The sequence below is a fragment of the Microcaecilia unicolor genome, chromosome 10, assembly GCF_901765095.1.
Source record: "Microcaecilia unicolor chromosome 10, aMicUni1.1, whole genome shotgun sequence".
NCBI classification, from domain to species: domain Eukaryota; kingdom Metazoa; phylum Chordata; class Amphibia; order Gymnophiona; family Siphonopidae; genus Microcaecilia; species Microcaecilia unicolor.
The window spans coordinates 181,376,582-181,404,485 of record NC_044040.1 but is presented as its reverse complement, the minus strand read 5'-3'; the positions used below and the strand labels follow the sequence as shown (position 1 = coordinate 181,404,485).

Genomic DNA, 27,904 nt, shown 5'->3' with positions numbered 1-27,904 from the left:
GTATCTCAAAAAGCAAGCATGCTGAAACAGCAGCGTATTAACTTTCCAAAGTGCAATGGTTAACAAGATTTAGCCAGGTCTATGGCAGAGGAAATTAAGAAGCAAAAGATTCACTTATTAAAATTAGTAGAAAATGTTCTACTGGAAACTGCTTTTAGAGATAATACAAAGGAGTTTTTAATCTCAACATACTACAAAAGACAATGGATTGAACACTGTTACAGGTAAAGATCTTTTTAAATTCTTTGAAAAATCACTCATTGGATATCATAATGCAAATCTGGTAATTACTGTATGTTGGTCTTTATTATATCTCCAAATAGAAATCAAGATAAAGGTAAGCAAACAACGGAGACAAATGAGAGCTAATCACACCAAGAAAAAGTTTTGAATTCTTACTATGTAATTCTTTATTCTACTTTTCTTTGGAGTATTACAAAAAAGATAAACATTTAAAATATGTTTTGCTTTTCTGGCATTACTACTACTACTACTTAACATTTCTAAAGCGCTACTAGGGTTACGCAGCGCTGCACAATTTAACAGAGAAGGACAATCCCTGCTCAAAGGAATTTACAATCTAAAGGACAAAGTGTGCAGTCAGTCAAATTGGGGCAGTCTAGATTTCCTGAATAGGGTACAATGGTTAGGTGCCGAAAGCAACATGGAAGAGGTGGGCTTTGAGTAAGGATTTGAAGATGGGCAGGGAGGGGGCTTGGCGTATGGGCTCAGGAAGTTTATTCCACATTTTAACTGTCAGGCTTTAAGCACTGGATTGTTTTCTTTTAAGGCACTGCATTATGTATAGATTTCATACGTCGAAAATTATGCTTTTTGTGCATTGTACATTCTGTTTTGAATGAGTGCTTCAGTTTTGCAGTGAATTCTGCAGATCTGTTTGGTTATATTTACTCCTGTTGTTCAGGATTCATGTCAAAACCTGTTGAGGAGTAGTCACTGAAAATCATATTGCATGCATCCAGCTTTGCTCAGCTCTTTCACATGCCTTAACCATCCTATAAGTATGCAAAGCTCTGCCAGCAAAACATTCCCCACCCCACAAAAATAAAATACATATTTTTTTGTGTATTTTACAATTTACTACCCCTCTCCCCAAGTCACTTCACTAGCTCCCTATCCGTTTTCGCATCCTGTTCAAACTTCTTCTACTAACCTATAAATGTACTCACTCTGCTGCTCCCCAGTATCTCTCCACACTTGTCCTTCCCTACACCCCTTCCCGTGCACTCCATTCCCTGGATAAATCCTTCTTATCTGTTCCCTTCTCCACTACTGCCAACTCCAGACTTCGCTCCTTCTGTCTTGCTGCGCCCTACGCCTGGAATAGACTTCCTGAGCCCCTACGTCTTGCCCCATCCTTGACCATCTTTAAATCTAGATTGAAAGCTCACCTCTTTAACATTGCTTTTGACTCGTAACCACTTGTATCCACTCGCCTCCACCTACCCTCCTCTCCTCTTTCCTCTACACATTGATTTGTTTGCTTTATTTTTGTCTACTAGATTGTAAGCTCTTTGAGCAGGGACTGTCTTTCTTCTCTGTTTGTGAAGCGCTGCGTACGCTTTGTAGCGCTATAGAAATGCTAAATAGTAGTAGTAGTTATAGATCGCTATCAAAGTAAAGTACCGTTCATATCTGTGGATTAAAAGCTGGTTGAAGGATAGGAAACAGAGAGTGGGGTTAAATGGGCAGTATTCACAATGGAGAAGGATAGTTAGTGGGGTTCCTCAGGGGTCTGTGCTAGGACCGCTGCTTTTTAATATATTTATAAATGGGAGATGGGAGTAACTAGCAAGGTAATTAAATTTGCTGATTACACAAAGTTATTCAAAGTCGTTAACTCGCGACAGGATTGTGAAAAATTACAGAAGGACCTTACGAGACTGGGAGACTAAATGGCAGATGACGTTTAATGTGAGCAAGTGCAAGGTGATGCACGTGGGAAAAAAGAACCCGAATTATAGCCACGTCATGCAAGGCTCCACGTTAGGAGTTACGGACCAAGAAAGGGATCTGGGTGTCGTCATCGATAATATACTGAAACCTTCTGCTCAGTGTGCTGCTGCAGCTAGGAAAGCGAATAGAATGTTGGGTATTATTAGGAAAGGTATGGAAAACAGGTGTGAGGATGTCATAATGCTGTTATATCGCTCCATGGTGCGACCGCACCTTGAATATTGTGTTCAATTCTGGTCGCTGACATTGCAAGAAAGATATAGTAGAATTGGAAAAGGTGCAGCGAAGGGCGACTAAAATGATAGCGGGGGATGGGACGACTTCCCTATGAAGAAAGACTAAGGAGGCTAGGGCTATTCAGCTTGGAGAAGAGACGGCTGAGGGGAGACATGATAGAGGTATGTAAAATAATGAGTGGAGTGGAACAGGTGGATGTGAAGCGTCTGTTCACGCTTTCCAAAAATACTAGGACTAGGGGGCATGCGATGAAACTACAGTGTTGTAAATTTAAAACAAATCGGAGAAAATTTTTCTTCACCCAAAACACAATATTAAACTCTGGAATTCATTGCTGGAGAATGTGGTTAGCTTGACAGAGTTTAAAAAGGGGTCAGACGGTTTCCTAAAGGACAAGTCCATAAACCGCTACTAAATGGACTTGGGAAAAATCCTGAATTCCAGGAATAACATGTATAGAATGTTTGTACATTTGGGAAGCTTGCCAGGTGCCCTTGGCCTAGATTGGCCGCTGTCGTGGACAGCATGCTGGGCTCGATGGACCCTTGGTCTTTTCCCAGTGTGGCATTACTTATGTACTTATGTAATGTTTCTTGTTCCATTTATATCGTATTTGCAGCTCATAAGCTCAGTTGCATCTAAAGAAACATGTTAAGCAGGATTTGGGGACAAACATCCTCAGACTCTAAGGTATTCTAATTTTCTTCTGAAATCCACACAAAGGACTAGATTCTATTTATGGTGCCTAAAAAAACAAAACAGTGCCAAAAAAATGTCCACTTAAGCATATTCTATAAACTGTTTCCCAAGTCCAGTCCTGGAGTACCCCTTGCCAGTCAGGTTTTCAGGATATCTACAATGAATATGAATAAACTTGAATTGCATACACTACCTCCATTATATGCATATTCATTGTGGATATCCTGAAAACCCTACTGGCAAGGGGTACTCCAGGACCAGACTTGGGAAGCACTGGTGCAGACAAACCAAGGACGGAGTTACACTTTCAAACTTCTTCAAATGGAAAATCATTTTAGCCACTGTATTTTGCAAAAGCTATAATTCAGAATAAAGATTTACAGAGATGCTTGAATACAAGCTATTACAATTCTCTAAATGGGATAAGATAAAAGCCTGAACTAATAACTGTTTCTGACTGGTTAAATTGCATTGAATATGGACCCCAAGGTGTCTAACAATATCCTGATAATAACACTGTACATTCATAATGAACCTTGAGATTCATTAACATGACAGCAATATATTATATATATATATATATATATATATATACATACACACACACACCAACTAAGAAGCAACCGTAAAATGCATATCAAAACACTTTAATCTTTTAATCATTTTTTTGAATAGTGGCTAATGTATTTGATATATGTCCACCCTGCTATATGATGGGATTTTAAGCGAATGCTACATACCTGTAGAAGGTATTCTCCGAGGACAGCAGGCTGATTGTTCTCACTGATGGGTGACGTCCACGGCAGCCCCTCCAATCGGAATCTTCACTAGCAAAGTCCTTTGCTAGCCCTCGCGCGCCCGCGCGCACCGCGCATGCGCGGCCGTCTTCCCACCCGAAACCGGCTCGAGCCGGCCAGTCTCATATGTAGCAAAAGAGATACAAGGGAAGACACAACTCCAAAGGGGAGGCGGGCGGGTTTGTGAGAACAATCAGCCTGCTGTCCTCGGAGAATACCTTCTACAGGTATGTAGCATTCGCTTTCTCCGAGGACAAGCAGGCTGCTTGTTCTCACTGATGGGGTATCCCTAGCCCCCAGGCTCACTCAAAACAACAACCATGGTCAATTGGGCCTCGCAACGGCGAGGACATAACTGAGATTGACCTAAAAAATTTACCAACTAACTGAGAGTGCAGCCTGGAACAGAACAAACAGGGCCCTCGGGGGGTGGAGTTGGATCCTAAAGCCCAAACAGGTTCTGAAGAACTGACTGCCCGAACCGACTGTCGCGTCGGGTATCCTGCTGCAGGCAGTAATGAGATGTGAATGTGTGGACCGAAGACCACGTCGCAGCTTTGCAAATTTCTTCAATGGAGGCTGACTTCAAGTGGGCTACCGACGCAGCCATGGCTCTAACATTATGAGCCGTGACATGACCCTCAAGAGCCAGCCCCGCCTGGGCGTAAGTGAAGGAAATGCAATCTGCTAGTCAATTGGATATGGTGCGTTTCCCCACAGCCACTCCCCTCCTATTGGGATCAAAAGAAACAAACAATTGGGCGGACTGTCTGTTGGGCTGTGTCCACTCCAGATAGAAGGCCAATGCTCTCTTGCAGTCCAATGTGTGCAGCTGACGTTCAGCAGGGCAGGAATGAGGACGGGGAAAGAATGTTGGCAAGACAATTGACTGGTTCAGATGGAACTCCGACACGACCTTTGGCAAGAACTTAGGGTGAGTGCGGAGGACTACTCTGTTATGATGAAATGAAGGAAGACCCTCAGACTCCTCGTCAGAGAAATATCTGGGGTCTTCTTCCTCTTCCCACGAGGCCTCACCCTCGGTGTCAGACACAAGTTCACGGACCTGTGTCTGCAACCGTGCCCGACTCGACTCCGTGGAGCCACGTCCACGATGGGGGCGTCGAGAGGTAGACTCCCTCGCCCGCATCGGCGAAGCTCCCTCCGCCGACGTAGTCGGGGAGCCTTCCTGGGAGGCGACGGCAGCCGGCACCGCACGCGGCACCAACGCCGGAGACCTCACCTCGGGCGATGGACCAGCCGGCGCCACGCTCGACGGTACCGGTGGCGCAAGCACCGCCGGTACCGGAGAGGTAGGGCGCAACAGCTCTCCCAGGATCTCTGGGAGAACGGCCCGGAGGCTCTCGTTCAGAGCGGCTGCGGAGAAAGGCATGGAAGTCGATGCAGGCGTCGACGTCAGAACCTGTTCCGGGCGTGGAGGCTGTTCCGGGCTGTCCAGAGTGGAGCGCATCGACACCTCCTGAACAGAGGGTGAGCGGTCCTCTCGGTGCCGATGCCTACTGGGTGCCGACTCCCTCGGCGACCCAGAGCTCTCGGTACCGACACGGGAAGGGGACCGGTGACGATGCTTCTTCGATTTCTTGGAATGAAGCATGTCACCGGAGCTTCCCGGTACCGACGAGGAGGACGTAGAATCCAGTCGTCTCTTCCTCGGGGCCGAGGCCGAAGGAGGTCGGTCTCGGGGGGGCTGTACCGCAGGAGCCCTCAGGGTAGGGGGAGACCCACCCGAAGGCTCACCGCCACCAGCAGGGGAATGGACAGCCCTCACCTGCACTCCCGACGATGCACCACCGTCCGACGACATCAGCAGACGAGGTCCCGGTACCACCGACATCGATGCAGCTATCCGATGTGTCGGCGCCGATGCAGAGAGCCGATGCCTCAATGCACTCGATGCACTGGCGGCCGAGGATGAAGCTCTGGACGCTGAAGACGTCGATGCAGTCGATACCCCCGGTGCCGATGCCGACGAAGAGCCCGAGAACAAAACGTTCCACTGGGCCAATCTCGCTACCTGAGTCCGCTTTTGCAAAAGGGAACACAGACTACAGGCCTGAGGGCGGTGCTCGGCCCCCAGACACTGAAGACACGACGCGTGCCTGTCAGTGAGCGAGATAACCCGGGCGCACTGGGTGCACTTCTTGAAGCCGCTGGAAGGCTTCGATGTCATGGGCGGAAAAATCACGCCGGCGAAATCAAAATCCGAAATGACGAAAATGAGCACCAAAACTTTGAGGGAGAAAAATCTCGACCGAGGCCGAAAAGAGGCCTACCCCGACGACGAAAGAAAACTTACCGGGGCAAAGTCTGAAAATACGGGAAGGGGAAAACGAAACCCGAGGGGGCTTCCGGAGCACTTCCCAACAATTTTGAAAGATTTTCCGAAGAAAAAACAACACGTCGAAGACAAAGGACGCGCGAGGTCGACTTTCCGGGGCTCGACACGGCGAAAACACGACCGTACCGAGTGCGGACAAAAGAAGACTGGCCGGCTCGAGCCGGTTTCGGGCGGGAAGACGGCCGCGCATGCGCGGTGCACGCGGGCGCGTGAGGGCTAGCAAAGGACTTTGCTAGTGAAGATTCCGATTGGAGGGGCTGCCGTGGACGTCACCCATCAGTGAGAACAAGCAGCCTGCTTGTCCTCGGAGAATATAATGTACATGAGGTGTGAATGAGATTGAGTGCAAGTGAGAGGCTGCTAGAATTAAATCATATAATACTTTTGATATGTTAAACATTTGATAAAGATTAAAGTGTTTTGATATGCATTTTATGGTTGCTTCTTAGTTGGTGAGTTTCAGGTGCAACTAGTTGAATTGTTCAGACCTTGTTAGAACTGTGTGTATATATATATATATATATATATATATATATATACAGTGGGGGAAATAAGTATTTGATCCCTTGCTGATTTTGTAAGTTTGCCCACTGACAAAGACATGAGCAGCCCATAATTGAAGGGTAGGTTATTGGTAACAGTGAGAGATAGCACATCACAAATTAAATCCGGAAAATCACATTGTGGAAAGTATATGAATTTATTTGCATTCTGCAGAGGGAAATAAGTATTTGATCCCTCTGGCAAACAAGACCTAATACTTGGTGGCAAAACCCTTGTTGGCAAGCACAGCGGTCAGACGTCTTCTGTAGTTGATGATGAGGTTTGCACACATGTCAGGAGGAATTTTGGTCCACTCCTCTTTGCAGATCATCTCTAAATCATTAAGAGTTCTGGGCTGTCGCTTGGCAACTCGCAGCTTCAGCTCCCTCCATAAGTTTTCAATGGGATTAAGGTCTGGTGACTGGCTAGGCCACTCCATGACCCTAATGTGCTTCTTCCTGAGCCACTCCTTTGTTGCCTTGGCTGTATGTTTTGGGTCATTGTCGTGCTGGAAGACCCAGCCACGACCCATTTTTAAGGCCCTGGCGGAGGGAAGGAGGTTGTCACTCAGAATTGTACGGTACATGGCCCCATCCATTCTCCCATTGATGCGGTGAAGTAGTCCTGTGCCCTTAGCAGAGAAACACCCCCAAAACATAACATTTCCACCTCCATGCTTGACAGTGGGGACGGTGTTCTTTGGGTCATAGGCAGCATTTCTCTTCCTCCAAACACGGCAAGTCGAGTTCATGCCAAAGAGCTCAATTTTTGTCTCATCTGACCACAGCACCTTCTCCCAATCACTCTCGGCATCATCCAGGTGTTCACTGGCAAACTTCAGACGGGCCGTCACATGTGCCTTCCGGAGCAGGGGGACCTTGCGGGCACTGCAGGATTGCAATCCGTTATGTCGTAATGTGTTACCAATGGTTTTCGTGGTGACAGTGGTCCCAGCTGCCTTGAGATCATTGACAAGTTCCCCCCTTGTAGTTGTAGGCTGATTTCTAACCTTCCTCATGATCAAGGATACTCCACGAGGTGAGATTTTGCGTGGAGCCCCAGATCTTTGTCGATTGACAGTCATTTTGTACTTCTTCCATTTTCTTACTATGGCACCAACAGTTGTCTCCTTCTCGCCCAGCGTCTTACTGATGGTTTTGTAGCCCATTCCAGCCTTGTGCAGGTGTATGATCTTGTCCCTGACATCCTTAGACAGCTCCTTGCTCTTGGCCATTTTGTAGAGGTTAGAGTCTGACTGATTCACTGAGTCTGTGGACAGGTGTCTTTCATACAGGTGACCATTGCCGACAGCTGTCTGTCATGCAGGTAACGAGTTGATTTGGAGCATCTACCTGGTCTGTAGGGGCCAGATCTCTTACTGGTTGGTGGGGGATCAAATACTTATTTCCCTCTGCAGAATGCAAATAAATTCATATACTTTCCACAATGTGATTTTACGGATTTAATTTGTGATGTGCTATCTCTCACTGTTACCAATAACCTACCCTTCAATTATGGGCTGCTCATGTCTTTGTCAGTGGGCAAACTTACAAAATCAGCAAGGGATCAAATACTTATTTCCCCCACTGTATATATATATATATATATATATATATATATATATATATATATATATATATATATATATATATGAGACTAGTATTTTGAGAGTCAATTTTCTACACAAAATGTAGCACCTACCAGCTAAGTCATCAGCCTCTCCTTTATTGCCAGCTAAGGATCCCTTTTATTAAGGTATGCTAGTAGATTTAGCGTGCACTAACAATTAGAGCATGCTAAATGCTAAGATGCCTACATGAGTACAATGGGCGTCTTTGCGCACGCTAAATCCGCTAGTGTGCCTTAATAAAAGGGGCCCTAAATGTGGCTACTTCGTGAATTTGGGTGAAATTTAGTCAGTGGCACGATTTGTTTAAAAGCAGAGTTTTAACCAGCCAGCAAAGCTAATCAATTAAATCTTTTAAAAACTGACCTCCTAAGTCAAAGGTTATATCCAGCCACAGCCAATCTTTCAGACAAAGAGTCTAACTGGCACAGTGATATTCTGTCAGAGAGATTAAAGTGGGGGTCATGTCCTTCATTTTTAATTTGTATGTTTCAAAAATGGAAACTTGAGCTCAATTCCCAAGGACCTTACTCTTACTGCAACCAATCATTCTTATAGTGCTACCAAAGATTCCATTCTGTAGCACTGAGTCTCCAGGCCATACTGATTCTGGAGAAAATAATCAAGATAGGTTGTCTTTTATATGACCAATGTAGAACAATTCACAGGACTTGTAAAAATCAATGTGATAAGTTCATATATCAAAATATTTTTTGATTCGTCTTACCACCACGGTAAGACGAATCAAAAAATATTTTGATATATGAACTTATCACATTGATTTTTACAAGTCCTGTGAATTGTTCTACATTGGTCATATAAAAGACAACCTATCTTAAAATCTTCAAAAATCTAGCCTCTACAAAAACAAATTGATTTATTTAGAAGTGTGTATGTATGCTCAAAAAATATGAATTATGCAAATAAAAAAAAGGTCTGGTCAATTTTCAGAAGCATTTATGTGGTCAGCATGGGGTGCTAGCTACTAATATGTTTTGCTTTTCAAATCTGCAGCCAGGTAACAGATATGTTTTGCCCATATGTGTGAATTTCTGGCCAAAATTTATCCATGTAAGTTGATGAGGGGCCAGGGTCATTCAGGGCACTGGGCTAAAAATTGCATGTTTAGCGGCAATATTCAACTGCTACTTGCACAACCATATAAGAAATGCACAAATAAATTATTTATTTAAATTTAGGCCTGTTATCTGTTTTAAGTGTGAACTGCACATTCAGAGATCCTACTTATATGAATATAATGGATGATATTCTACATAACAGTATCCAGATAAGTTATTTTTATACAGCATATATTATCCCCATTATTTTAAGATAGTAACCAAAAATTTAATAAGGAATTTAAGAAAACATCAATACTGATAACTTGGCTTTTTGCACAATAATGTAGCTGCTGGTAATCGGCATCATAGGTTCAGATTCCATCTAAAATGTTGAAAGCTGTTCCTGGTTATGACCCTAACTAAGCATCTACTTATTCTCCCTTATGTGTTCTTGCCTCAGAGATTACTAGTGGTACAGTTTGCTCAGAGGCTGGATCTCAGACAAGGACATCTACAAAATTTCAACTTGAATCAACAAGGAAACAATGGAACTCAACAATGCAAACAAGTTGTCAGGTAAAAAAAAATGTTTTACAGTGCAATCTGCTTAAGTGCAAGGGTCTGGGACCAAAGAAATACATAAAGTTAACCAGAGCGTGCACTTAATCGTTGTGACCCAAAGATGCTTGACATCTGATAAACATATGTACAGTACTGTTTATTATACGTACAGTATACAGTCTCCGTTAACTGACATTATACAGTCTCCGTTAACTGACAATAGGCTTACTTGAAGTAATCAGTCATAGCCCTCTGTACACTCTTGTGTCTGTGAGTTCCATAGACTACGTCTGCCAGACGGTAAAAACTGTCATAGCACTGACATCCAGTGGCCTCCAGATAGGCCCACACGGTGTTGAGACTCTCCAGCGCTCTTACAAAAGTGACAGGAGGTTGTTGAATTTCGTCAGCATGTGCCTCGCTGCTCATTTCATCATCTGTTTCATCATCAGCAGTTGCCAGCATGTAGGCACATATCTGGACATCAGTGTTGTTGTCAGCTGTTTGCAGATCATAATCAACAGCTACGTAGTGATGAAACTCCTCTTCAGTAACACTGGCTGGGATGTCAATAGCCTGTTCATCTGATGCATTTGCAACAGCTGCATCTGTTTTGTCCCTCTCCACATCCTTAACAAAGCTTGCCCGCTTGTAGCAGTTCACAATGGTTGCCTGTGTAACATGATTCCAGGCTTCTTTCTGCATATGTAGGGAATCCAACAGTGATAGATTACAAGCCAGTTCAACAGCACGTTTATCCTTGCCAGTCTGGTCACCCATAATGCTCATCAGACGACATAGCACAAGAGCCCGATAATGTTGTTTGAAATTGGCTATTATGCCCTGATCCATAGGTTGGATCACAGAGGTAGTGTTTGGTGGTAGGAAGACCACCTCGACGTTAGACAGCCTGACATCATCACTGTGTGCAGCACAATTATCACAAAGCAACAAAATCTGACACTTTTGTGTCCGCATTCTAGTGTCTAACTTCTTTAGCCACTGCTTCCAAATTTCCCCAGTCATCCATGAACTTGCGTTAGCCTCGTATGACACAGGAAGTCGCTTACCATTCTTGAAGCAACAGGGTTGTTTGCTCTTTCCAATGACGAGTGGTTCCAACTTCTCACTCCCATCCATATTGCAGCAAAGGAGGATTGTCAGTCAGTCCTTTGACGTTTTACCTCCTGTAGTTTCAGCTTGTTTGAATTCAAGTGTTCCATCAGGAATCGCTCGCCAGTAGAGACCGTTTTCATCAGCATTGAAAATGTCACGAGGTGCAAACTTGTTCAAGATGGTAGGAAGAACTGAAACAACCCAAGTTTCAGCAACAAAGTCATCAGCGTCTTGTTTTTCACCATGCTGTTTCTTGAATTTTATGTTGCTCCTCTCCTTCCATCTTTCCAACCATTCAACGGTGGCTTTGAATTCAGTTAGTCCAAGACTTTCAGCTAGCTGATTAGCTTTCTCCATAAGCAGTGGGCCACTGACAGGAAACTGTCTGCTCCTGACTTGAGAAAACCACCGGAGCATCTTCTACCTCCTCAGCTTTTCCCGCCCGTTTTCGTTTCTGTTGTGGATTTGTATTGTTTTGCCAGTCTTCCAGAAGCTGGTCTTTCTGCTTCAAGATACGTGAAATTTGACTGGGATTGACACCATATTCTTTAGCAATAGATGTTTGACTTTGTTTTCTAATTTTTTAAGAACTTCTATTTGTTCAACCAGTGTTAAAGTCTTACAGTTGTGCGACGCCAAAGCCAGTGTACACTCTAACAACATTCTTTCACTTATTCTGCCTGTGGCAGTTAAAGGGGCGGTAAATTTGAAATCTCATTGGTTGCACTGTATTTTATTTATTTGTTTTCAGCACTTGATATACCGCAAGTGATCCCTGAGGCGACTATGAGATTTACAATTTCTATTACAGGTACTTTGCACTATCCCTAATGGGCTCACAATCTAAGTTATATATTGTACCTGGGGCAATGGAGGGCTAAGGCACTATCAGAAGTAAACGTGGACACTAGAGGCTATTAGCTCCTACCCCATGATCAGAGCCAGCAAGCGGGTGAAACAATGAGCTTGCCAGCTCTAACCACAACTAGCATGCAAATGCATGCTAAACAGGGCATTACATATTCCTCCCCAATGCTCAGCAGGCAGCGCACCAAACAAGGGCACTGCTGTGGAAGCAAACCCTACACAAGAGCTGGCTTTAGGGTTTGCAGAGCATTAGAGAGGAATACGGAGCCCTGCCCAGCATGCATCTGCATGCTAGCAGGCCTCTCCATCCCACCCCAGGCCAAAAAGCCCTCCCCCCCACAAGCCCCACAAGCCACCTGACATGGGGGGGGGGGGCTAGAGATCCGATAGACTTCCAGCCCCCAACCCCCCCCCTAACAGAGAGGGCTAGAGGGCTGGAGGGCTAGAGGGCTGGACCTCCAGCCCTCTCCTGCCAGTAGTCTAGCACCTCGGGAACCTCAACCCACTTGTACCTCGAAGAGACAGTGGAGGAAGTAGCAATCCCTCCCCTTCCAGAACCACCTCCAAAATGGTGGCACCCTGTCCAGTGCATCCTGGGATGCACTGGGCGGGCCTTCCCTACTCTATAAGAGAGAAACTTCTTTATATAGTAGGGAAGCCCATCCCAGGATGCACTGGCCAGGGTGCTGCCATTTTGGAGACAATGCTGGAAGGAGCTCAGTCTCTTCAATGTACCATCAGGTGGGAGGCAAGTGAGGGCTTTTTTTTTTTTACATCCCGGACCTGACAAACAACTCCTGCAGGAGGATCAAGACTAATAGGGTGCATAAATTTGCATGCTATTAGTTTTTATCATCAGGGCTTTAATTCCCCGCGCTGTTCAGAACAGTGTGGGGAAGTTGATCATAGGGGCCTTAGTGACTTGCCCAGGGTCACACGCAGTGGTGTGCTGGAGCCGGCTCGCAAGAGCCGGTTGTTAAATTTTTTAACATCTTGCGAGTTGGTTGTTCTGCAGGGCGAGCCGGCTCCGGTAAACGAGGTAAGCATGGCAGGAGGGCGCCACAAGCCATGCTTACCCTGTTTACCTCAGCTCCCACCACTGCCCTCGTTTGCCTGTGCTGCCCTGGGGGGGGGGGGGGGTTAAATCATTTTTATTACCTCCGTCAAAGCGGCCACATCATTGAAAGCCCTGCCAGTCTCTAGCCTTCCCTTCGTGAGTTCGTTCCCTCAGAGTCCCGCCTTCTAACATCATTTCCTCTTTCCACGAGGGCGGGACTCTAAGGGAACAAACTCATGAAGGGAAGACTAGAGACGGGCAGGGCTTTCAATGACGCGGCCGGACGGCGGTAATAAAAAATATTTAAACCAACTGTGGCAGGAAGAAAAAGGGGGATGTTGGGGGAGAAGAGGGCGGATAGGTGGATATGAATGGGAGGGGAGGGCAGGGGAGAGAAGAGAATCACTGGGTATGGATGGCTGGAGGGGGGGCAGGGGAGAGAAGAGAATCGCTGGGTATGGATGGCTGGAGGGGGGCCAGGGGAGAGAAGAGAATCGCTGGGTATGGATGGCTGGAGGGGGGCCAGGGAAGAGAAGAGAATCGCTGGGTATGGATGGCTGGAGGGGGCAGGGGAGAGAAGAGAATCGCTGGGTATGGATGGCTGGAGGGGGACCAGGGGAGAGAAGAGAATCGCTGGGTATGGATGGATGGAGGGAGGGCAGGGAAGATGAGAGTTGCTGGACATGGGTGGATGGAGGGGAGGGCAGGGGGGAGAGGAGGGTTGCTGGACATGGGTGGGTGGATGAAGGGGATAGGAGAGTTGCTGGACATGGGTGAATGGAGGGGAGGGCAGGGGAGAGGAGGGTTGGTTGACATGGGTGGATGGAAGGGAGGGCAGGGGAGAGGAGGGTTTCTGGACGGGTAGAGGAGAGGGAAGGGAGGCGGAAAGTAAAGAAATGGAAAAGAAGCCCTGAAAACGGAATTAAAAGGACAGATAGCAGCAGAATCAGATACTGGGCCAGAATGATCAGAAAAACAAAGTCACCAGACAACAAAGCTAGAAAAAAACATTTTATTTTCATTATAGTGTTTGGAATATGTCCACTTTGACAATCAGGTGCTCAAGTTTATATTTATTTACTTATTTATGGCATTTTATCCCACATTAAACATGAATTAGATTGGAACCTGGGATCATTTAATTTTTTTTTCCTGGAGAGAGTAAGGCATTGCCCCCCCCCCCCCCAGGCTCTCTCCCCGGCTATAGCCAGCTCTGCAATTTGGTGGGGGGGCGCAGAGGTGGACTGGGGAGAGAGCCTGTTGTTACCAGCACACCACTGGTCACACGTAGCTGCAGAGGGAATTGAACCTGGTTCCTCAGGATCTCAACCATTATGTCTGCATTCTATTTCACTAGCAAGAAAGGGAAAATTCACTATTTTTATAATTTCTGTCTACTATACCAAATAAGCAGCTAAAACATCAACCACAATTACGCACATTATGCCACAAGCAGGCTGGCACACGCAGATGAGCAATCCCATGCTCACCATACCAAAAAATTACATCTTGTCATTACGTGCAGAAAACATGAAATCAAAGTATTTTTCCTTAGTCTTCAGCTGTTAATGCCATTTGTGGTTACTTTTGTCTCATATTTATTACAATGAATAGTTTTTGTGGCCTTATTAGCCCTAGAGAAAACTGGATTCTTTGCAAACCCATTTACAGCTACAAGAATGGTATGGGATTTGCGATACAAGACGTATGAGGAGAGACTTGCTGACCTGAATATGTATACTCTGGAGGAAAACAGAAACAGGGGTGATATGATACAGACGTTCAAATATTTGAAAGGTATTCATCTGCAAACGAACCTTTTCCGAAGATGCGAAGGCGGTAGAACGAGAGGACATGAAATGAGATTCAAGGGGGGCAGACTCAAGAAAAATGTCAGGAAGTATTTTTTCACGGAGAGAGTAGTGGATGCTTGGAATGCTCTCCCACGGGAGGTGGAGATGAAAACGGTAACGGAATTCAAACATGCGTAGGATAAACATAAAGGAATCCTGTTCAGAAGGAATGGATCCTCAGGAGCTTTGCCGAGATTGGGTGGCAGAGCTGGTAGTGGGAGGCGGGGATAGTGCTGGGCAGACTTATACGGTCTGTGCCAGAGCCGGTGGTGGGAGGCGGGGCTGGTGGTTGGGAGGCGAGGATAGTGCTGGGCAGAGTTATAAGGTCTGTGCCCTGAAAAAGACAGGTACAAATCAAGGTAAGGTATGCACAAAAAGTGGCACATATGAGTTTATCTTGTTGGGCAGACTGGATGGACCATGCAGGTCTTTTTCTGCCGTCATCTACTATGTTACTAGCCCAACATCACATATCTAAAGAAGGAGCCTACATAATTTATTTATTTATTTGTTGCATTTGTACCCCACATTTTCCCACCTATTTCAAGGCTCAATGTGGCTTACATAGTACCGTCAAAGGCGTCTGCCCAGTCGGTGGATAACAAATACAAAGTTGTATAGTGATCGTATGAGGTATAAGTGGAGGGTCGGAATGGATGAAGATTGCGTGATGTCCTGTTCGATCATAGTCATGCTGTGTTGGTAGGTGAAGAGGGTTACGTGGGGTCGTTGGGGTGGGCCTTTTTGAAGAGGTAGGTTTTTAGTGATTTCCTGAAGTTCAAGTGGTCGTGGATTGTTTTCACAGCTTTGGGGAGCCCATTCCATAGTTGTGCGCTTATGTAGGAGAAGCCGGCTGCGTAAGTTGTTTTGTATTTCAGTCCTTTACAATTTGGGTAGTGTAGGTTTAGGTAGGATCTTGACGATTTGTGTTTCTTATTGGTAAGTCTATAAGGTCTGTCATGTATCCTGGGACTACACCGTACATGATTTTGTGGACTAAGGTGCAGATTTTGAAGATGATCCGTTCTTTGATTGGGAGCCAATGCAAAAATCTCAAAAACTTGTGTGAATCACCATCATCTAATATAAAGGGTATTTTTCAAGGTAACACTGAAGCCACTTTACTGGTTTAGTTTGGCTCACACAGGCTTCTCTCAAGAGGCTGAATAATTTTCAGCTCCCAATGAACAATGCACACAACATCACTGTACAACCTTAACTTCAACTTTCAGGAAATTAGAAAAAAGTAACTGAGCAGCTATTGGGCAAGGGTAAAACATTCTAAGGCCCATATAAATGAGCACTGATAAGAAACAAGTCTTAAAGTTTCCACCCAATGGAACTCATTCACATTTTGGCAGCAGCGCTGTTCACATCTATCATGCTGTAAGAACACAGGGTACTGAATTTACCCTAGATATTCAATGCCAAAAGCATGTCTGGCCTTCGGCACTGAATATCTGGGTTACGGTGACAACCTGAAACTCCACTGGGCACTGGCAGATATTCAGATTTTTTGCTGTCCTCACTATCTGAATATTTGGCTGGTATTTTATCAGAATACTTAGAGTGAATAACAACGCTAACTGGCTAAGTAGCAGCTCTACCCCAGGGCTGCTGAGATGGAGGGGCCGGGGGGGGGGGGGAATTCCCCGGGCCCAGGCCTCCAAGGGGGATCCAGCGCCTGGGTCTCTCTCTCTCCTGCGTCCCGACAGGAGCAGGAGAGAAAACCGGCGCCGGCCCCCCTTGGGGCTGGGGAGGACCCGGAGGAGCAGACACTGCAGGTCTTCTTCCAGAGCTGCTCTTCACTCTGCCCATTGTTTGCTAAGCGGCTGCTTTTCCTCTCACATGCATATGCTCGTTTTTGAAACCAAGCATGCCCTGAGAGAAAAAGCAGCCGCAGGGGCAGGCAATCGGCAGAGTGAAGTGTCAACACTGGAGGAAGACCTCTTCTGCCTCGAGATCCCTGCTAGCCAAGGTATTTAAATTGCAGTAGCAGCAGCGATCTGAGGGGCCAGGGGCGGCAGCGGCAACGATAGTGGTGAGAGGCAGCAGCGGTGATGATCGTGGGGGGGGTGGCGCCCCGGGCCCAGCAGTGGCCCTGACCCAGGCCCAGTTCAGTCTCTTGGCGGCCCTGCTCTACCCCTAACCTAGCTGGTTAGGGAATGGCAAGTTAGAGCCTATATTCAGCGACACTTCTTGTTAAGCATTACTGAATATCAGCAGCAGCCAGCTCGGTGGGGTTTAACCAGGCAGGAGCCTCTTCTGCATGGTTAAACCCCTGAGAATATTGGCCCAATAAGATTTTATCATTTTCTTCTAAAGCAAATTCAAAACAATGAATCTGTATAAAGACAGAGTTTCTCATTGCAATTAAAAAATTCAAAAGTCTATATTTTTGTACCTATCTTATCTGAATTAACTGTAACTACCAATTTAGACTCTCAAACATAAACATGGGGTCTTCTCTATGAAAACAAATCAATAAAATATCCATTATTGAATTTGATAAAGTAACTTTGATGCTATTTACTTCAAAATTCACTTTAGGCTATTGAATAAAACCTTGCCTCAGTAAACTGTTGGCTTCCACATGTCAGAGAAAATAAAATTAATTCAACTGACATACAATACAAGGATATGGTAAACACTAAAACAGACTAAACATCAAAAACTATGGGCCCTTTTTACTAAGGTGCATTAGTGTTTTTAACATTCCTACAATTAGCGCACGCGCTAACCGTGTAAGCGTCTATAGGGATATTGTAGGCGCATACACGGTTAATGCATGTACATGGTTAATGAACGTTAAAGACGCTAACGCACCGGGGAGAGTTCAAAATGGCCGCCATGTAGGTCGGACGCATTTTTAGAGCTCCTGCAAATTTTCCTTTTTTGCGGGTTTATCCTAGCAAACTTATAGAAATGCCGAAGAGGAGAGGGAAGGCAGCTGCCGTGGCCCACCAGCGCCCGATAACCCCTACCCGAAGCGGCCCACTTGATGTTTTTTTGCAGAGCGCTCAACAAGATGCGAGTACGCCGGTGAGCAGCTCGCTGGGATCATCCGCCGGTGGTGAAGGTGCGCGGGAATCCCTTGAGCTTGAAATATCTTTGAGCCCCGACACTCGAACACCTCCTCCCCCTCCAATACAACGCGGGTTTGCTCTTCCACAGGCGGCGTCAGTGAATCCTAACCCGGAAAGGGAAATGGACGAAGGTAGACCGAGGGCAAGAGAAGAACACGAAGGAGAGAGGACCGTGCTGACTGGGATACCAACGGAGGGAGAAATTAACCCCAATTGGGCTGGAAGTTCCCTGCAACAGGAGGTAGGAAGCTTTTCAATTGCTCGATTTCAGCATAAACCTCCCGAAGTTACACTTGACTGTTTATGGAATTTGATAGCAGATCTCGGCAAAGCTCTGCTTCCACAGATACATAAACTTAAACAAGATGTCGAAAATGTTGAGGATAAAGTTAAATGCTTAAACACACAGGTGGAAAATCAAGCCAAGGAAATACAGCAGATACAAGAGGCTCAAAATGTAATGTTGAAGGATTTAATTAGTTTAAGGAAAAAAGCTGAAAACATGGAAAATTTTACCAGAAATAATAACCTGCGGTTTGTGAATTTTCCGTATTTGCCTAATGTGGCCCCCAGAGAGATTTTAAAAAATTACCTTAAGGAAATTCTTCAAATTGAATAAGATAATATACCTCCTTTTACCCAAATATTCTATATTCCCTCTGGGACCATAAGGCAGCAACAACAACAACAAGAGAATCAACCCTTAGATGTGTCTGCATTATTAGAGACCTCCGATACTTTGGTGGCGACAGTAACTTTATTACCCGATAAGAACTGGATTTTGAGACTATTTTATAAACATCGTGATAAAGTATTTAAGGGATTAAAGATTAATATTTTCCCAGATGTGTCAAGAGAAACACAGCTACACCGACGGAAATTTCTGCAGAAGAAACAAGAAGTGATTAACATGGGAGCCACTTTTTTCCTAAAATTTCCATGCAAGTGTTTAGTAACCTACCAACAAGAAAAATTTATCTTTTTTGACCCATCCCAATTGGAGTTGTTTATTACAGCAAGAAAGACTGATGGAACAGCAGTTCCAATTAGAATTAAAGCGTCTTAAATGGGTCCGACCCACCATTTGTTAGAGTTTTTTCCTGTTAAGCTTCACTTATTGCACACTTTGAACTCCCAGTTTGTGGACTTTTGACTGAGACAAGAAATTATTATGTAAAATGTCTTGCTTTATGAAGTTTTTTTTCTTTCTTGATCAGTCTTTCCTGTTACAAGATTGATATGCTTATTTAATTAAAATTCAATAAATAAATAAAATTTTTTAAAAAAAAAGACGCTAACGCGCCTATAACGTGGCTTAGTAAACAGGGCCCTATAAGTTTTAAAACCAGAAGACTAAACCAGCATGATGGAATTAATTAAATAGGATTTCCCCACTACTAGATGATAGCTAAAAACAATCTGAGAGAAAAACTGATAAAGTGCCCAATTCTTCTTTAACAATGAGCTCATTCATGACATTCTGCAACCTTCTAAGATCAAGTTACTATCAAACATATAAACGGCGAGTGACCGTACTCACTCGCAAATGTGCAGTAGAGACTTCCCTCTCTGCCCCGCCCCGCTTCAATACGTGATGATGGGGGCGGGACAGAGAGGGAAGTCTCTACTGGCATGCTGCAGACATCTGAACCCCTCCCCCTCCCCCGGAGTCGCCGCCGCCCCTCCATCTGGCCCGAGCACTGTGAACTTACATCACCACACAGCAGCAGGCACATCAGCAAAGCTGCCATTGGGCTTCCTTCTCTGCCTTTGTCCCACCCTCGCCAACGTTATGTCACACGAGGGCGGGACACAGGCAGAGAAGGAAGCCCGCCCCGACGGCAGCTTTGCTGATGTGCCTGCTGCTGCGTGCTGATGTAAGTTTACAGTGCTGCTCGGGCCGGATGGAGGGGCGGCGGCGGCGACTCCGGGGGGGGGGCTCGGAAACCCCCCCATTTCAAAAGTAGCCCATTTTCATGGGCTCAACGGCTAGTCATCTTAGAAAACGTGTGATAAAAACATAACACGAAATTATTTTTAACCCTCCTCCAAGTGAGCAAAAGCTGACACAGGGCAGACAGAGACAAAAAAACTCTCAGACATTATCATTTGGCACACATTGGAAATAAAATACAATTCCTGACATCATTTAGGAGCCCTTTTACTCAATTATGGCAGCCCACCGTGGTCTTGCCGCATAACGATCCGGCACTACCACCAGGCTACCACAGGAGCCCAGCAGTAGTGCCTGCCCCCACCGTGCACCATTTCCGGCACATCAGAATTTTTTTTTTTGGGGGGGGTAGCACCAGGGGTTTACCTGGTGGTAATCGGGCAGCACCCGGTTAGCGTGAAATGCCTTAACACCTCCTAAATAGGTGACAGTAAGGGCTCCCCTCAAGAAATGGCTACACAGCAAGAGGTTAACTTACTGCAAGGGGGCCTCGGCACATGGCAAACCCATGCACTGACACCACTGCCAGAGTCCTCTTACTGCAGCTTAGTCCCAAAGCCCTCAGCTGAATTTTAGCAAAATACGTGTGGGAGTTTTCACGTTCCAACAAGAGTACCAATGGACAAATGGACTTGCCACCGACAATAAGCACTCTTACACCAGCAAAGCATGCCTAAAATCTAATTTGTAATCCAAAACTTAATAAGAGAAGTACAGATTTTAAATGGCTGCTATAATACTAAGTGATGCCATCTGACAACATTTGTTGATGACATCAAAAACACCATATCTGGGTTTAAAAAAGGTTTGGAGAAGTTCTTGGAGGAAAAGTCCATAGTCTGCTATTGAGATAGACATTGGGAAGAAACTGCTTGCCGTAGGATTGTTAGCATGGAATATTGCTACTATTTGGGGTTCCAGAACCTTATTGTTTGGGATTCCAGAATGTGGCTACTATTTGGGTTTCTGCCAAGTACTTGTGACACAGATTGGCCACTGCTTCAAATAAGATACTGGGCTAGATGGACCACTGGTCTGACCCAATATGGCTATTCTTATGCTCTCTTCCTTGTGACTCTGGGCAAGTCACTTAACCCTCCATTGCCCCTGGTACAAAATAAGTACCTGAATATATGTAAACCGCTTTGAATGTATTTGCAAAAACCTCAGAAAGGCGGTATAGCAAGTCCCATTTCCCTTTAAGACATCGAATGAAGAAATCTCTAAAATGGGAACCCGGTTTGAAATTTATGCTCTAGAACCAGACAAAATTTTGACTTATTTTTAAGTGTAGGGATGCATGATTTCTGGGTCAAAAATTGTTAGTATTCCTGATGTATGTAAGGTCTTCCAAGCAAGGCGTAGATTATTCCTGGCTAAGGACAGAACTGGTTGCCCTTAGTGCCACAATCAGTTTTAGGTATCCTTGTTTGTGTAAAACTGTATATCAAAGCAACAAGTATGGGTTCAACTACAGAATTTTATTTAATAGTAAGGCTGCTCCAGGTTAAGCAATACCTACAGCGATTAATGCAAAGTTAGACTGAGGGTCTATCTATAATATTTTGAATGTCTCTAGTCATCTCCTTTCTTGGTTATACTTTTTCCTCTCTTTAACTTCTCTTAATTACTCCTTTTGTGAAGTGGCCTCTCTCATCTGTGGTGTAACACAAATTACAATGTATTGCGGAGGAGTGGCCCAATGGTTAGTGCAGCAGGCTTTGAACCTGGCAACCTGGGTTCAATTCCCACTGCAGCTCCATATGACCTTGGCCAAGTCACTTAAACCTCCACTGCCCCAGGTACAAAAACTTAAATTGTGAGCTCTCTAGGGACAGAGAAAGTACCTGCATATAATGTGTACAGTGCTGCATATATCTAGTAGCACTATAGAAATGATTAATAGTAGTAGTATTTCATTTGAATTTTGGCTGATGCAGTTTCTCTACCATGTCATAGTTTTTCTTTCTAGCATTTCAGCTACTTAAAAAAAAAAAAACAGTAACCACTGGCTACAGTACTCAAAAAACAGAAGTTTTTTTTATCTTGTGGGAAAATGTTCTCTGTGCTAATGGTTAGAAAGCTGAACTGAAAGTCTGTCAGTCTCTGGAAATAAGTGTCTACGTGATCCAAGATTACAGCATATTCAACCATGGGAATGATTTACACAATATTTAATACAAATACCATTGAAAGTATTTCTTCAACATAGCCAAGTTAAAAGTCACCAAGGCTCAAAGGTCCCCTCTTCTTCCCCCTCCACCAAAACTGGTATATACAGCTACGTCATACAGCTAGAAAATGAAACCACCTATTAAATGAAATGCATGCCTTCCAAGAAAAGACCAAGTGCTACACAGCCACTGTCTCTTCAGAGTCATTCAGTAAAGCACATCATCCAGCTTTTTTCACAGGGTATACAAAGCCCCTAGTTAGCTAGTTAAAATTTTTATATCCTGCTATGGCAGTCCTAGGTGGGTAACATCTTTAACATGCATACATTTCAAAATAAAATTGTGCATGAATAAAAATACAAACATGACCACAAATGACATTCTAACATTTAATTAGATGCATGAAAATGTCTAAATGTTTGGACAATGGTCACAGATCACACCAGTGAAGGATGATGTATATTAGCTTATGCAGCACAAGTGCAATTCTTTTCTGTTGGGGAGGGGACACACCACATTCTTGCTTTACTCCACTCATTGCAGACACAGCCCCCAGCCAGGGGCAACGCACCACGGCACTTTCCAGAAAACTGCAATCATGGTCCCTACCTCTAGCCATTAGGTTTTGTCATTGCACAATGACAGCAACTTCCTCCTTTATGCAAAAGAAGAGATGGTAAACACTTCCTCCATGGAGATCCAGCTGATACAGAGAATGGAAAACCTGAGTTAGTTATTTTATTTATTTATTACATTTGTATCCCACATTTTCCCACCTATTTGCAGGCTCAATGTGGCTTACATAGTACCGGAGAGGCGTTTGCAGACTCCGGTGTGAACAAATACAATGTGATGTTGTGGTAAGATACAGCTCGTGTGGTACATCCACATTAGAAATCGTAGAGCAGTAGAGTTGTGTTATGTCCATTACATGCACTAGTTTTGTTGTGTGGCCGAGGTCAGGCATTTAAGTTGGATTGGTAGGGTATGCCTTTATAAAAACAGTTTCGTTTTTAGTGTTTTCCGTTTCTAGGGAAAACTCATAGAACAAACAGTCTGTGCTCAAGTTAATGAATGGCTAGAAAAGAGTAACTGGCTAGATCCATGTCAATCTAGATTGAGACCTGGTTATGGAACAGAAACGGTCCTCGTATCCCTGCTAGATGATCTTCACAGAAACCGAGACAAGGGATTTGCCTCGATGTTAGTACTGCTCGATTTTTCAGCAGCTTTTGACACTGTGGATCATGATATCTTGCTAACACGACTGACAGAAACAGGTATCAATGGAACAGTACTTGCCTGGTTCAGATCCTATCTATCAGACATGCAGCAATCCATAATGATTGGCAGCAACTTATCAGCACCATGGACACTGACCTGCCAGGTACCACAAGGATCAATACTGTCACCTATTATTAAATTCTGGTCCCTTACATAGTAGTACAAAGCACTACCATTGAGCCACCAAACTAGCCCAATGATTTAAACAATTAGGATGCTATTAATTTTCATCAAAACATTACACCAGTGCCTAAATATTTTAACAGGCTTATTCTTGCAAACAATTTACAGTACAAGCATAAACTCTGACACTATGAAGGGCACTTTAGAAAGGAAGTGCAGAGGGCAATTCCAACATCCAAGTCAGGGTGTATAATTCTCACGCTATTTTACAAGAAGCTCTGCAAACGTAAAGCCTCTTGTAAAACAGAAGCAGAGCTGCACATCCAAGCCCCTCCATATCCAGAAGCAGTGATTTTAGAAAGCTGGACACGGGGAGAAAAATAAAGGAACCTCTCCTCCCCACCAATGTGGGAGCAGTAATATGGGAGGGGTGGCCTCTCTTTGCTGGACCTGGGATTTAGAACTGAGCCTACAGCAGGCACTTAGTCGTGCCACGGAGCAGGTCTAAATCCCAATGACTGGGTTTCTCCATGCAGGCATGCATTCCCTATACAAAATAGGGAATGCACATCTCTTTTGGTGTCCCGCTCAGAACTTCTTCTCCCTGCCCTCCCCATGCCCCCTTGCCATTTAGACATAGTGAGCTTCCACTTGTCTGAATAGCCCCCGCTTTGAAATGCCACATCTCGACTACTGCAACATTCTATTTTTTGGCATTTAGTCACATTATTTATTTATTTATTGCACTTGTATCCCACATTTTCCCACCTATTTGCAGGCTCAATGTGGCTTACAAAGACCCGTTATGGCACCGCCATATCAGGGTAAAGAGTACATTCGGTGTTACAAAGAAATCAAGTAAAACAAGCGTATCTGGTCAAGCAGCTATAGAACAAGACATTCTGAATAAAGGTAGGTATTGTGTTATAGTTAGTTATGAGTTATCGTGGTAGGCCTTTTTAAAGAGATAGGTTTTCAGAGATTTGCGGAAGTTAGTTAATTCGTTGATCATTTTCAAGTGTGTTGGTAGACCATTCCAAAGCTGTGTGCTCATGTAGGAGAAGCTGGTCACATGTATTAGTTTGTATTTTAAACCTTTACAGCTAGGGAAGTGTAGGTTAAGAAAGGTGCGAGAAGATCTTTCATCTAAAGAAACTGCAAATAATACCAAACACCACAGCAAGACTAATTTTCAAATTAAATAAACACAACAGTGTTTCATTATATCTGACAAAACTACACTGGCTCCCTGTAACCGACAGAAATCAGGTTTAAAGTCGCCTGCATCAGTTTTCAAATTTTACACAGCAACACATCCGGCTTGCTGATGAAAATATCATCACTATATCTGGCCCAATCCAAGAGACTGAAAGACCAGATGTTCTCATCCTCTCGGTCTTCTTACAAGGGCATTAGATTTCAAAAGACCTTCAACTCGCTTTTCTCAATGGTTGGAACTTCCCTGCGGAACCTCTTGCCTATCGCTACCAGAACAGATAAAGTCTACCTTAGCTTTAGGAGGAAGCTAAAACATTTCTTTTCCCAAAAACGGTTGCCTGAACTTCCATTACCGCACTGTATTCATGAGTCTTCCTACCTAATTTATCTCCCACTCCTTCTGCCTGGTTTCTTCATGCCATGTTCTAACTAATGTGTTCTAATTGTTGTAAACCATACTGAACCCTGAAATGGGGATATTAGCAATATATAAGACCTAATTTGAATTGAATTGTGCTGATATCATATCACATTTTTTAATGTTCTTCCATGCTGCCTACTATTATATCATTCTTATTCTGATGGCATTTACAGATGGTTTTACAGTGCTGTTAAATGTGTATATTTTTGATATTGCATCATGTTAGTCCTATTAATAGTATTCAGTTTTCTGTCTCCAAGTTTGATTCATTGATTTAATTTATACTTACAATTTTTTTAAACATAACAATAGTAAAATGACCAAATATAAGTTTATGTCAAGCTTAGGTGAATCTCTTCATTAAAGGTGGTAAATAAATCCCAATAAACAAATATTTTATTGCAATATAGAACAGATGGCTAATAGTTTTATAACGCATACATGTTTTCTCTTTCCATATTCAAGATCCAATATTAAAATCTGTATTTACTAAAGTGAATTAAGCTTTTGCCATTAATGTGCTTTAACTTACCCAAGTTAAGGTGTGTTAGGTGCAGACATCTGAGGTAACTCCTGAGGACACTCCCAATATTTTGGGGAGGGTCGCCATGCAGTTAATGCAAAATTCACCTGCATGCATTAATTGCATGCCAGATAATACAGAATAAAGTTAATGTAGTGTAGTTAAGAGGGGTACTATCACCATGATAGAGGTTAATACATGGTAGTGACTGCCATGTTAACTGAAAGCAGGGGCGTATCTGCGTGGGGCCACAGGGGCCTGGGCCCCCGCAGATTTCGCCCTGGCCCCCCTCCCACCGCCAGCCCTCCCCCGCTGCCATTTCTTCAGCGTCTGAATCCAGTTCGGAGTCTGACGTCAGACTCCGAACTGGATTCAGACGCTTTCAACTCCAGCATGTTGGCCACGGCGGAGGAAGAACCTGCAAGTTGTCATCTCGGGTTGGCTGGCGGGGGTTGGGGTCCCCCGCCAGCTGAAGAAATATTTTTAAAGGCGCAGGAGGAAGCGGACGCAAAAGTAAGAAATGGCAGCGGGGGAGGGCTGGCGGCGGGAGGGGGGTGGAGAGAGTCGTTGGTGGGGGGGGGGGGTCCGGTAATGGCGGAGGGGGGGTCGGTGGCGGCGGGGGGGGGGGTAAAATGTGCCCCCTCCCTCTGGCTCTGGGCCCCCTACCGCCGGAGGCCAGATACGCCCCTGACTGAAAGAAGCAACTCTTGCACATTCCATGCCCCAAAATGGCATTTTCCATATCAGCATGAGCTATTTGTTGCAGCAATTAATTCAGTTAACATGCTTAGATAACTGTTAATGCACATTAGCTGTTTAGTAATTATAGGGACATATGTACAGTACAGTCTCGATTATCCGACCTTCACTAATCTGACCATCTAGCGTATCCGACAGACTCCCCTAACCCATCAGTGACATCATTGTGTGTCTTTCCTTTTTCCAGAATAGCACAGAGAGACGTTTTGCACCTGAGACAATTTGTTTCAGACCTGGGACCCTGCATTTACAGCAAAACAGCACCATTGTGACCCGCTATCCCGATTTTACAGCCTTTGTTTGTGTATTGTTTGAGGGGTTACCATTGTTTATCATATTATCTGACTTTTTACTTATCTGACAACGGGTCAGTTCCATTTACGTCAGATAATTGAGACTTTACTGTAATTAAGCCCACATATTTCTGAATAACTTATCAGGTTTGGAAAACTGCAAAGAGATGCTTTCATGCTCTTGCCAAACCAGTTATAACAGCTTATCTAAACAATTTATTTGTATCACCTCACAGAATACCAGCTGGATCAAGAGGACATATTACTGAATTCTACAACAAATCTACAAATTAATTCTACCCATGGCAGTGAACTCATAAGAATTGGCCTCCCAGTCCTTTATCTGATCATATTTCTGGGGAGCATCATACTAAATACCTTAGCTCTATGGATTTTCTTCCACATCAGAAGCACTACAAGCTTCATTTTCTACCTCAAAAACATTATGGTGGCAGATCTTCTAATGACGCTGACTTTCCCATTCAAAATCATCCAAGCTTCAGGACTTGGACCATGGAACTTTAACTTCTTCCTCTGTCGATACTCAATGGTTTTGTTTTATACTAATATGTACATTAGTATTGCATTTCTTGGATTAATTAGCATTGACCGATACCTCAAAGTGGTCAAACCATTTGGGAGTTCTAAAATGTACAGTATAAAATTTACGAAGAGTTTGTCCGCAGGAATATGGATTGGTATGGCCACGTTGGCCTTGCCTAATATAATTCTTACAAATGTTCAACCAACAAGAGACAATGTAGCGGAGTGCATAAAACTTAAAAACCCCTTGGGAGTAAAATGGCATGAAGCAGTCATTTATGCTGACATGTGTTTGTTTGTAGTTGTGTTGATTGTACTCATTGTATGTTACATTTCAATATCCAAGCACATATATAAATCCAGTAAACAATTTATTAGTCCATCAAGTAGAAGAAGAAAACATAATCAAAGTATACGTGCTGTTGTGGCTGTATTTTTCACCTGTTTTCTACCATATCATTTATGCAGAATCCCTTTTACGTTTATCCAGTTAGATAAGAACTTGAATGAGCCTGCAAACAGAGTTTTGTACTACTGCAAGGAGTCTACCCTCTTTCTCTCTGCATGCAATGTATGTCTTGATCCAATCATCTACTTTTTTATGTGTAAATCATTTTCACAAAGGCTGTTCAACAGATCAGGTATAAGATCTAGAAGTGAAAGTATTCGATCACTTCAGAGCATCAGAAAATCGGAGGTACGCATGTACTGTGAATACACGGAAGTATAAAGACCATTACATCCCCATTTTCTTTGTATGAATAAGTTTGTA

The 27,904-nt window shown here is 44.1% G+C and overlaps 1 protein-coding gene across 2 annotated transcripts; it reads left to right on the top strand.

The window, feature by feature from the left end:
- On the top strand, positions 1-27,904 carry GPR87 (G protein-coupled receptor 87). Of its 2 annotated transcripts, none has more exons than XM_030216720.1 (3): positions 1-224; positions 9,761-9,876; positions 26,826-27,904. In XM_030216720.1, the coding sequence occupies exons 2-3, from the start codon at positions 9,846-9,848 to the stop codon at positions 27,860-27,862; spliced, it is 1,068 nt and encodes a 355-aa protein (XP_030072580.1). In that variant the 5' UTR covers positions 1-224; positions 9,761-9,845; the 3' UTR covers positions 27,863-27,904. The 2 variants fall into 2 exon arrangements, with proteins under 2 accessions (XP_030072580.1, XP_030072581.1); XM_030216721.1 differs by lacking the exon at positions 1-224 and adding an exon at positions 2,828-2,904.